Source organism: Oratosquilla oratoria, chromosome 21 (assembly GCF_046742065.1).
Source record: "Oratosquilla oratoria isolate Oo_2021 chromosome 21, ASM4674206v1, whole genome shotgun sequence".
Taxonomy (NCBI): domain Eukaryota; kingdom Metazoa; phylum Arthropoda; class Malacostraca; order Stomatopoda; family Squillidae; genus Oratosquilla; species Oratosquilla oratoria.
The window spans coordinates 36,815,012-36,827,511 of NC_134797.1; the positions used below are offsets into that span (position 1 = coordinate 36,815,012).

The 12,500-nt window shown below is 37.9% G+C and overlaps 1 protein-coding gene across 37 annotated transcripts in view; it reads right to left on the bottom strand.

Moving 5' to 3' along the window:
- The window catches only part of bt (projectin protein bent), a 191,175-nt gene that overhangs the window by 2,017 nt on the left and 176,658 nt on the right, over positions 1–12,500 (bottom strand). For 35 of the 37 annotated variants that reach the window (XM_076204746.1, XM_076204763.1, XM_076204762.1 and 32 more), the window contains 8 exons: positions 7,938–8,298; positions 7,596–7,822; positions 7,007–7,297; positions 6,456–6,827; positions 5,149–5,205; positions 1,559–1,662; positions 1,010–1,196; positions 263–892 (listed from right to left, as the gene is read on the bottom strand). In XM_076204746.1, coding sequence (XP_076060861.1) covers positions 263–892; positions 1,010–1,196; positions 1,559–1,662; positions 5,149–5,205; positions 6,456–6,827; positions 7,007–7,297; positions 7,596–7,822; positions 7,938–8,298 — 2,229 coding nt within the window. Of the gene's footprint in view, positions 1–262; positions 893–1,009; positions 1,197–1,558; positions 1,663–3,344; positions 3,399–5,148; positions 5,206–6,455; positions 6,828–7,006; positions 7,298–7,595; positions 7,823–7,937; positions 8,299–12,500 lie in introns of all 37 variants that reach the window. The other 2 variants (XM_076204727.1, XM_076204738.1) reach the window with 2 other exon arrangements.

The window sequence follows — 12,500 nt, forward strand, 5'->3', positions numbered from 1 at the left end:
AGCAGATTAAATTCACTAGCAGAGTAGTGCATCTCTGCTACATCCCTGTCACTCTCAAAAATATTGTCTTTACTATGGGATTGCAGTAATCTTAATTATGGTTCTATTGTACTTGCAAGAAATTCATGTCACAGGTTTGGGTGATTGGATAAGTGCAGCATACTTTTAACTGCGGTAGAGAACATCGTGGTAGTCCCCAACCGGGAACACAATGAAAACAACAACAACAACAACAATAACAACAACAACAACAATAACTTACTATTTACGACGAGAACACAGGTGCTGAAGGTTTCGCCCACATCGTTGAAGGCCTCGCAAGTGTACACGCCGCTATCCTCTGGGAACACCTCGGCGATCTTGAGCAGATGCGTGTCACCCTCCTTCACGTACTGGAAGTCTTTGGAAGGCTTAATCTCTTTCTCGTTGTGCAACCAAACGACGTCGAACTTGGTGGCGCCTCCGATTGTGCACGTAAGAGTCACGGGTGTTCCGTCCTGGACTTCCTGTGAGGTGAGGTGTTGAGAGATGCGGGGCAACTTGTCACCCTTCGGGACGCCCCTTGCGGCCCCTTGCTGGTCCATGGGTAAGACGCGCAGGTGGCACTTACTCTCGCACTGACCCAGAGAGCTCGTGGCCTTGCATACGTAATCACCCTCATCTTCGGGGAAGACCTCGGTGATGGTGAGAGAAGCCAGTCCTTGGCGGTACCTAAGGTCGATGATGTCAGAAGAACTCAAAACTTCGCCATTCTTGTACCATGTCACCTGAGGCTCGGGGTCACCCTTGACTGTGCATTTGAGGGTGTATGGTTCGCCGTCTTTAGCATCCACGGACGGGGGCAGAGGGCCTGTGAAGCTTGGAGCATGCATGAGGGAGTCGTCAGGGGGCACTGTAAATAAAGCAAAAGAGAAGAGGTTACGATGAGCATCGCAAGTAGAGAAAAACCTTTGTATGACCCAAATAGTTAATGTGGATTATCGGATCTAAGTTTCTTAGATAAACTTACATTCGAGTTCCTTCGTAGCCGAGCGTGACCTAGAGGTGCTGCCCGTTGAGTCTGTTCTCTTGCCGTAGGGCTTGAGTGTCCTCTTTGCGCTTGAGGACGCCGCCGCCGTTGTGGAGGAAGAGGAGGTCGTGGAGGAAACGTCCTTCCTTGACGCGGAGGAGCTAGTCACAGCAATGGTGGCGGCCGACTGTGGGAGGAGGGCGAAGATGGATAAATTGTTCACTTTAATTAATATACCATTTTATTGTTTCTTGTGATGTGTAAACCTCAGGACTACTAGGAACATCAGAATTTCGTCAAGAATATCTACACATAAAAATTGCAACCTATAAGGTGAGGATCCTACGCCAGGAGGCGCGTAGCTGGGGCAAGTAACAGTCACTGCTGGAAATTGGTGAGAAGTGCGGGACTCTAACCCATGACTAAACAAATACGAGATTAGCACGCTTCCGATCACGCAACCAGCGCACAATGTGTCTAGGAATAAAATCGAAATTGGTCCTGACTGCATGCAATGGTTCTTATATTAATGTATGTTATTTCACTCACTTTGTGTGTGGAACTGAAGTATGAAGAGGAATCTGTCTCGACTCTTATGGCGGGCGTTGGTGGAGGCGGGAGATCCTTGATGGTGGTTTCAATATATCTCCGGTCTTCAGAAGGTCAAGAAATACCCGCGAGCAAAGAGGGCGGGGCAAAAAGAAGTATATTAGAAATGGAAATAGTTTGTTGAACTGAGGAGAATAAATGGAAATAAGTTGTAAGGGTCCTAAGACCAGAAGTGAAAGAGTGTGTTAGGCATATCGCGATAGCTATTGAGTGAGTATTAAGGGGTGGACAATGTTATAGGAGATCGGAAAATATATAATTATTTCGTGAAAGTAGCGAAAAGAGCCAACAAATAATAGAAGTAAAGATTGATATTTATAAAAGCAGGGAAGTAAAAATTATTGCTAGAATTAGACATGGGCTTACAGTGAATTCTCGAAAGAACGGAAGAGTTTGTAAAAATTCATGGGAATTCTGGTGAAGAGCAAAAATACATAATTAAGAAAATTACAAAAAGTATAAGAGGAAATCAGAGCAATATAAATATCTATTAAAAAAAGCTAATAGTTAAAAAAAAAAAATTAGAGGCCTTTGAAAGAAACCGATCAAAGAAACCAGAGCGGGAGTAATAGACTGAAAGAAGATATTAGAAAATAAAAATTATAAGATTATTTCAACGGTTATATGTGAAAAAATAAAGACTTTTGGCAGAAGAATGAAAAATATTTTTCTTTGTCGGCTCATCGCAAGGGAAAGGTCCAGTATAGAGAGATGGGTATTATTAGGCTGATAGAAATCCCGTCATTAGAAATTCCTATGAGTGTTATCTTTTATACCACTGGATAAAAAAACCTAAATCTCTATGAAAATAATAATAGTGAAAATGGAATAAAAATGAGTACTAATGGCAAACTATTTAAAACATAGTATCAAAATCTGGCTGACAAAACTTTTTATAAAACATAAAACACAAAGGGGATTTGACAAAACAAAAATAAAACCAAACAAAGGAGAAAGAGAAAAATTCATATGTTGGGATAAACTGCGACAGATCAGCACGTTTCGACAGACGACGGAGGGCATGCAGAGAGAAATGTAGACATAGTTCCATATGTACATGATGTGGTCGAAATATCATCGTAAACAAAGACTGGTATAAGTCATATTCACATTATTCTTATATATGCATCTAAAATCTTCCTATTCTACTCATCTAAAAATTAGTCAAACTTGTCTGTACAGTCGTCATTAGAAGTTACACAAACTTATACTCTAGATATTTAAGGTTTGATATTCCTAAACACACAAAATCATGCAGCACACTACACTAAGTCAACATATAACGCTAAGTCTTTTCTATGGAAAGTCTACGAGTACAAGCGTGCACACAGTTACATCCAATCGGTTCACACATACCACTATAAGAGACTAACAGCTTAGTTCACAGGAAGACACAGGAGAAGAATATAAATTTGCTGTCTTTTGGAATTAAACAAAGTGAGTTAAAAATGCTCATCTAGTATTTGACAAGGGTGGACGAGTAGGGGTTTGAATCTGTTGATCTAATAGAGATTGAAAGGGAGATCCGGCATCGTTGACTTAGTAGACGCAACAGTGGGATCAGATCAGATGATCTATGATAGAAGGGACGCACAAAAGGGATCGGAATTGTCGTATCTGTTGATGCACAGAGGGAAAGGTACTCCATATTTTGTTGCAAATAGACGTACAAAGGGACGAAATATAGATTGATGTTCTTGGAACTACTCTCAAAATCAGTCGTTACCTTCCGATGACAAAGTCTTTAATAAAGATGTCTGCTCGTCAGTGACTTCAAGTCCTAATGCCGGGAAGAGTTATGAGAAAAAAAAAGAGGAAAAGATGGTAAGCATTAAAGCTGCAACTCTAGTAACAGCAGAAAGGAGAATGTTAATCTACTAAATAAAATAAAATCTGTAAAAATAAATTATTTTTTATAAGTAACAGAAAACAGACTCGCAGATCCACCCGCACTACCATTGTCTGATTTGGGGTAACAGTGACACCGAACGACTCAACAGAACTGGGTTACGAGTCATCTGCAGGACTGTCCTCTTGTTGTACACGAGAATTTTTTAAGTAACATTCACGTTGGGTTTTTAGACTGCGCTGTCGCATTTTAGTGGACATTTCTACTTTTGACTGGTATCTACGCAAAAATCATATCAACATTGTGTTCTACGATATTGTATCAATGTTCTCTCTTTGTAAATATACACTTGTGAAATAGATGTAAAGTGAATTGTGATTTTATTGTGTATGAATTGTATCACAAATTGAGGCTCAACAACGAAATGCATTAACTTTTTAGGTAACAATTCAAAGTTGTAAGATTCAGTTGGACAAAAGTTTCAGTGGCGTGGCTTTTCTCCAAAGTGATAGTTGCACTTTTCTATTTAAAAGTATTTATATAGACGTTTGCTACACGCAGTGATTACATCAGTGAACAACATAACTTGTGTTGATGTGTCAAATGTTGAATTGTAATTGAATGTTTGGTTGCTCATCACTACCGATTATTTTTGGAAGTGTTTTGCCAAAAAAAAAGTTGTTAAGGTTACATTTACATTTTTTCTAACGAAAATTTTTGTGAGCGTTCTTTTGTAGGTCTGCATATTTATATATGGGATAATATTTCTGTCACTAAAACTACAGGTATATGAATTCTACATTTATCAAAGAATTTTGGTACGAGTATATGAATTTATATTTTTACCAACTATCAGAAGAAAATAATTAAATTTATCATCTAATACGATAAGATTTGGATATTTTTCAATGATTCATATCATAAGCTCTAAGTGAATATCATTATTATCATTATTATGATTTGCAAATTCATGGTATATATGCATGCTATGATAAAAATGCCAATATTTATACAAGATACTTTGGTATTTGTATTCTGATGAAAAGGAGTCGTTGATGCAATAAAGTGTTTACCAGCAATAGCTAATGCAATTATCATTGAATAATCTTAATGCAATACAGTCTGATCAAGAAAATTTGTTCATGTATGCTTTGTGAAAATGTTTCATTAGATACAATTCGATTTTAGAAAAAGTAAAAAATTGGACAATTACCGCTTGGATCACTTTTGTACGATCAGTAGCGTTGCAGGTATTCCAGAATTGACCGTTAGTTTTCATTTGATCTGGTAGTACAGGAACAACATCGTAAAGATTTCAGATTCGTTTTTGTTTTTCCGCTTGGGATCCATAAATACCACAGAAAAGTGGCAGAGTCTATAGCTGAATCGCCTTATTTTCTCTCTCTTTCTTTAGGGGTTGTTCTTGTTATTCCTGTACTGTTGTTATAACTATCTACTGAGCTGGTTTCGGCTGTTGACCAGATCATAGAGCAGAATCGGACAGCGGGAAGTATTCTGAAGGAGGAGCACTAAGCTTTGAAAAAGTTATGAAATATTAAGTATAATCTGTGACTCCTCGTTAAGAGCTCACGAAATCCGACTCTGCCCCCTTTGGGTCAGTGAAACACGTTATATACACTAGATGGCACTCGGCAAACCACGTCAATGGTGCCTTCTTTACCTGAGAAACCCATCTGACTCATCAATTTGTTTTGCTCTTCTGTATATGTGCCAGCACCTTTAGGAGTGGAAGGTACAGTTAAGGTCATTCTAGTTCTAGTATTCCAGTTATCTCCAAGGTAGTTAAGGAAGTAAGATCAAATTGGCAAGGAGAATATGTGTGAAAGAGGTTGCCAGGGGTTCACATTTCATTTGTCTCATATTTTTACGAAAAACCACCATATATTTGAATTAGAATTACAGGTGATCAGTTTTTTTTATTTAAATATCAATTCAAGGAAAGTACCTGGAAGGCGAAAATATTACAGGTATTGATGTGGTGATTTTGTATCTAGATATCATCTTGAATTCTTCATGTCTTTAGAAAGTGCAAATTACATACGTGAGGACTACTTCAGATTTTATGCAAAAAAACACTAAGCTCGCCCATATTACCATAAAAAGATAGCCAATATAAAAAAGTAGTACGATTTTTGTGCGTTAAAAAGGCACATGGTATGAGACAAACTTGAGCATTAAGAATCTTGTGATGAAGACGTGGATGTGGGTTTAAGCGAGATGTTAGATTCAACAGTGTGATTATGCAAAAATTCGATAGAGTGTCTTTGTCACTGGGTGAAGCCAGTTAATATTCGTTGCATTGGTCAATCATAACAAAAATATGTTTCAATAATTGAAGGTTATAGTAACAAGGTGTGAGCAGTACGTGTCAAAGTAGTCATTCATGTGAATTTGTAAAAAAAAATATATGAATACACCCATATGTATATGTATGTATAAGATTTACTATACTATATCTATATGCACACACAGACACACATATATATATATATGTATGTGTGTGTGTGTGTGTACGTGCGTTATACATAAATGATACATACATACATATACATATGGCAGGAAAGTCATATTAAAATGTCTTATTCCTAAAATGTGTCAAGTATATTGTAACAAGTAAGTCTGAAGAAATAAAAAGAATAGCCTAAAGCTTCTTAAGAGGCGAAGAAATATAATTTTAAATGCAACAGCTAGCAGAAATCACGAACGGTCTGTCCAATGAAAGGATCTGACCAGGAAACATTGAGTACCATCCGTGATCAGTAAAAAATCACATGAAGGGAAGTCATTGCTTCATGAAGTCCGTTGGAATCCAAAAGCTCTTCTTGATTGTTCTGAAACTACTGAGCGCCATCCGGCAAGAACTTTGCCCAGTTCTGGATTAATCCTACCTTACACTATAAGATATATCAAACATTTCCAGAAATTTCGATTCAAATGAAAGTTGATTAAAGACAGGGAAGGACTCACCTTCAACGATGACGACACAAGAGGTCTCATCGCTTCCGTGCTTGTTGGTGGCAACGCAGCGGTATTTTCCAGAGTCGTTCGGCGTGCAGTTCACGATCTCCATCGTCACGACGCCGTCGGAATGAGTCATGTTATACTCATATTTGTGAAGTTCCTTGGATCCCTTGAACCACTTGACGTTGGGAACGGGTTTGCCGGATAAGCAGCAGAGGAGCTTGCACGTCTGGTGGCATTGGATTACGCGAGGACGGAGCATAAACGTGAATGAAGGTAGAGCGTCCGACTCATCCTGCCAAAGCTTGTAGTTGAGTGGCTGCCTGCGTCGGATGGGTTGTTCCTGAGGTTTGTACTGTGGAACCTCACGTGGCATGGCTGTTCCACGACGAAGGAAGCACGGAAGAAAGAAGATATATGAAACACGACAATTAATATCTATATATGTTGGGTTTCTAGGAGAAAGTAAACAAAATTGTGATAGCAAAGACTAGAGAATTAACCAAAGTTCTTAGATACCTAGTACTTTGTTATATAAGAAAAAAGGAGTCACTTACGCTGTACATTGAGGAAGACAGGCTCCTCTCGGGCGCCGTAGGAGTTCTCGGCCCTGATGATGTACTCTCCGCGGTCATCCAGCTTGACTCGGTTGATCACGAAGGAGTAGTCCTCGCCGGCATACCTCTTCATGTACTTCACGGACTGGCGGAGCTCGACGTTGTTGTGGTACCAGGTAACGGTCGGAGTGGCCGTGGCGATGATGCGGCACGAGAGCTTCACGCTCTGGCCCTCGTAGGTGAAGGCGTTCTGTGGCCGAATGACGAACCGAGGAGCGCATTGTCGTCGGTCTGTTGACGAAAACGTCAGGTCGTTTAATATAAGAGAAAATAACGAGTTATAACAGTTATCCTTAAGTGTTACCCAGGATAGAGCACTAAATGCTTAAGTTTCATGCAGTAAGTATAATTTTAGGGACTTTATGGAGTAAATTGAAATATACTAATAATCATAATTTCATTTGTTAAAACTAGATTTTTTTTTTCAAAGAACTCTAAAAAGATCTATTTTACATACGTATAACTTAGACTACAGAACCTTAGTATTCTATGAATGATTTGTTCAATGATACAAACAACAATTTCTCACCGAAGTAGGTATCGTGGATCTTGTATTTCTCCAGATGTAACTTTCTGAGAGATGAATACTCGGCCAGGCGACCAATGGGCAGGAGGAACTTCTCCCATTCCTTGTACTTGGCCCTGATTTTGTCGCGGAGTGGGATGTAGCGCATCATGTCGATAGGCTCCAGACGCGGCGCAGAGTCTCCGCGCAGCCAAGCATGGACCAGGCATTCGTGAGCCGTCATACGCTTGCTGTGGTCAAGAAACAAAGTGTTAATGCCTATCGACTTACCTCATGGAGAGCAGAAAGCAAGTAGTTAAGGTATCCTGTATTTACAATTTTTTTTTTTTTTTTTAAAGTACTTACTCCTTGTTCTTGATGAGGAGGTGGCGGATGAAGTCCTTGGCTTCCTTGGACACGTTGGAGAAGGCTTCTTCGTCGAAGTCCCAGTCACAGGCCTTGACGTTCTTCAAGGTCTCAATATCGTTTTCACCGGCGAACGGAGAAAGACCGCTAAGGAGCACGTATGCGAGAACACCCACAGCCCACATGTCGGTGTAGAAACCAACAGGTTCACGTTCTACGATCTCAGGAGCCGCGAACTCTGCTGTTCCAGTAGAGATCTTTACGACCTCGTTGGGGTCGAGCTTGGTGGCCAGGCCGAAGTCGATCAGCTTGACATTGGTCGACTTGCCAGTCTGGCACATGATGTTCTCGGGCTTGATGTCTGGTGATAAATTAAAAAAAAATTGAATGATTTTCTTCTCTGGTACCTGTTGTTTATGTACTTTTAACATTAAGGTGTTCAAAGGTTGGCTTTCCCTGAGCCTACGTTATGTAGTAGAATCACATAGCTGACTTGTTGTGCAAATATAAAACCTTGCTTTGACGAAAATCAGCTTACAATTTGTTGTGTTGGAGCTGTGTGGTAAAAGAAATGATAAGATAATTGGAAAACGAAGCTGGTTTTTTTTTTTTTCGAGGGAACCATAAGTAGTCGCATGCGCAATGAGAAACAAGTTAGTTACACTGAGGGAGCCTTGGCAAGGTCGTGCAATGGTATGATTATGCAGTCTGACAAACGGGACCATGTAGAGATGCTCTTGTTGTGTAGCGTGCAAACGAATAAAGATATGATTACCACCTTGTGTTGACGTATTTGTTTGGATATTGTTGCACTTTGGGGTAACAATAATGTATTATAATTATAGCATTTTGGTTCTCATGATGTGATTGTATACAAAAAAAATATATAAAATTATATAAAGTATTTAATGCTAATCTGAGAAACGAACAGATCATTAACAGCAAATGCAGTTCAATATGTTGAATCTATTGATCCTAAGTGTCCCATAAATGAAAACGGCTTTTATCCTGGTGAGGAAAAAGAAGCAAATACATATATATATATATATATATATATATATATATATATATATATATATATATATATATATATATATATATATATATATATATATATATATATATATATATATATATATATATATTTTTTTTTTTTTTTTTTTTTTTTTTTTTTTTATTCCTCCAGTGAAAGAGAAATGTTTATGTAACAGGTAATGTAATTTGTGAAATGACACTGGGGGGATGACATTACAAACGTCAATGACATTAACGGTGGGATCTTTTACTTCAAATAGAGACAATTAATTGTCTTTATCGTTAAACATAAATTTCAAATACGAAGTATTGGTGCTATTAGATTTATTATAATATACATCGTTATTAATATGGGAAAGGTGTTGATAACCCACCAAAAAATCTGTATTAATTTTCTTGATGCTTGTATTAGTGTTTCTTAGAGGGTGTCATAGAATATGTCAATAGCCGTATCAACATCGTAAAAGATTTCATCAGGAAGCTCATTTCGTCATAGAGGCCACTGCTGGTTTCTTTGTTATGCAACTGTCAAAAAGTCATCACTAGTCATCAACTGTGGAAGTGGAAGGGTGGTGAGGTAAACACCAGGAACCATTGGAGTTTTATTGCTAACTTTCAGGACGAAACGTTAGCAATAAAACTCCATCGGTTCCTGGTGTTTACCTCACCACCCTTCCACTCATTCTGTCTCACGCACTTCAACTGTAGAATTATTCGAACTAGTTTCTAGAGAAAAACAACTATTAAGAAACAACCATGTGTTTCCATAGCAATACAAAAAAGAATGCGAATCATTTCTATTGCAAGATAGCCTGTGGCAATACTCCGCTGAATCTGTCACAATTAACTGCATCGCCGAAAAAGAACTGGTTTCAGGAATGATGTTTCTATAGCAATACTATCCCAGGAGGGAATTTTTGTCACCATCGCCACCCATAGAAGCAGTCACTGGTACTAGGAGTGCCCAAATGGTACCAATCTTGGCATAAAAAAGAACAATTAACACAAACATTGTTATCAGAATATATCACCTGCACAAAGAGCAATGCGAATGGACATCTCTAGCGTTAATGCTATGATGGAAGTCTATCATTAGTATCAGTTTACGAGAGTGTCAATTATGATACTGCTACGATAAATATAGATACCAACCCTAGGAACCCTAGCCTCAATAAAGCAGTTGTTTGAAGATCAGAGTTTCATACCGAGACAGTTTATGGGAGAGGAGAAACAGACCTTCAAGTAAAGAATCTCAAAACGAGAGCGTGGTATGATGGCAAAAGGACAGTTACTACAATGAGTTACTGGAACATGACCCACACTTGTGAGACTTTAAAACACCTCTTGTATTATATTTCCATACTTTGCCGAACGGAGAAACATTATTAAATGCTTTGTTTGTATGAACACAGCAATGTGAGGCACAATAATGGTGAGTTGTTGCCCTTATCGCCTCCTTCCTATGAAGAAGAAGGTAAGGAGTCTACGCCAGGACTGTTGGGAAGAGTAACAGTCAGTGCTGGGAATTGAATAGGAGCGTGGGATTCGAACCCCCAACTAAGCAAATGCGAGACCAGCACGCTTCCGATTATGCCACCAATGCACTCCTTCCTATAAGGTGGCCATGAACCTTGTTTCTCTGATAGAAGGCTTTCATTTGAACAACAATTCTAAAGAAAACTATTGATATTCTACATGTGAAGATACAATCAATATAACTTTCATCATGCCGGATTGTCTGAAGGGTTGGTACCTCGAATTTTACTGTCAAAACCTTCTCTGTCTAAGGGTGCATTCTGTAGCACATGTGGAGAAGTCACTAATATTGTCATTCAAATGTAATTATCCACTCATTGCGTTCAAGCATTTAGTATTGACCTTACTGAAGTTATACCTGGTGCTTCACTCTCGGGAACTGCTTCTGTCTTTTGCATCTATCGGACATGTCAGTCTGTCACCACAATGAACACCGCAGAACGCCAAGAGTTCATCAGCAAAGGAACCGTGGACTATGACAAGTTTCGAGACATCAGGCTACTATTTACTTTATAACATTCTAAATATGAGGATACTAATACTAATACTATCTTTCTTAGCTTTATATGTCATTTATATAAGATCCAGCATGTCCAACTACTACAGAACCAGTGCAATTGACGACAACTATCATCAGTAACCGTGTCCAAGAGCGTTCCACAAGTCCAGATTCTTCGAGCTATCTTCAGCATTGAAAACTATTCGCATACATATCCACTATCTTGTCAGTCAGTAAGTCAGACAATGTGTCAGTCAGTAAGGTAACTAAGGTATATGCTCAGAGGAAGTACAGTAATACTTCTACTTATTCAGCAGCCAGTGATTAGTTTCGTGAGTTATGGAAATCCTTGGAACAGATACAAATCATCGCCTCGTGTATGAAATATCTTTGTCAGGGTCAATATAATGTCAGGTGGTGACATTTCAGCTGGTCTCATTACCTTAACTAATTGTCAATAATCGTAATAGAAATCTTTCTAAGAGCAAATTTTAATCAACTTAAAAATTGTCAATAACTACTGTAATGACCACACAAATACGATTAGAATCAATGCAAAAATGCAATTCAGGTGTTTGTTTTTTTATATTCTTCTACATATGTGTAAAATCATGAATACTTCTAGTATATCAGTGGCTGATTATCGCCATTACCATTACAGGAACTTTATCATTTATATTCCTTCTTGATATTGCATGACAGTCAATTGTAGGTCTTTATATCTGTCATCATCCTCATCAGTTATCATATCACTTGAATATTTTCATTACTCTAGCAAACCATTCCATTAATCAGGATTTAACATTTCTAGTAATTATTGTCATAACAATGAACTTATAAATTCATATTACTGTTATCATCACTACTCGTTTTTACTCCTACAGATTTATTGCAAATGTTATTGCTTATCATTGTATCTGATGCTCATAAAACTGTCTTACACTTACTCTCATAATCGGTGTAATTACTCATATCTTTATAGTTTTACCATTTTCTATCGTACAAATAACGCCTTCGTCATTATAACCTTAACAGTCATCCCTTGCATCAGTATCGATATAATGCATATTTATATATATATTTTACAATAATTCCCACTGCTATAAAGACATATTCTAGTTATATTAAAGTGGATTATAGTTATCACTGATATATCTAGAATCGTTATTAGTAGCACCTAAATGCTATTATGAATATGATCTTGGAAATAACGACCATTACTTACATTATCGAAAAAGATATCAGTATGGAGTTAGTAGTCATATTTATAACCATTTTACGTCATGGTTAATACAAATGTGATAACAATTATTTCCAGCACTACGATATCGAACATCGTTACTGTACCGAGTTCGGCTTCTAGTTTAGAAAACATAAAGAAAAAATATAGACAAATTAATAAGCAAAATATAGGTACATAAAACGATAAGATGGGCAACAAGATATATAATTATAGATAGAGAAAATGTGAATGTAAGCTAGGATAATGATGA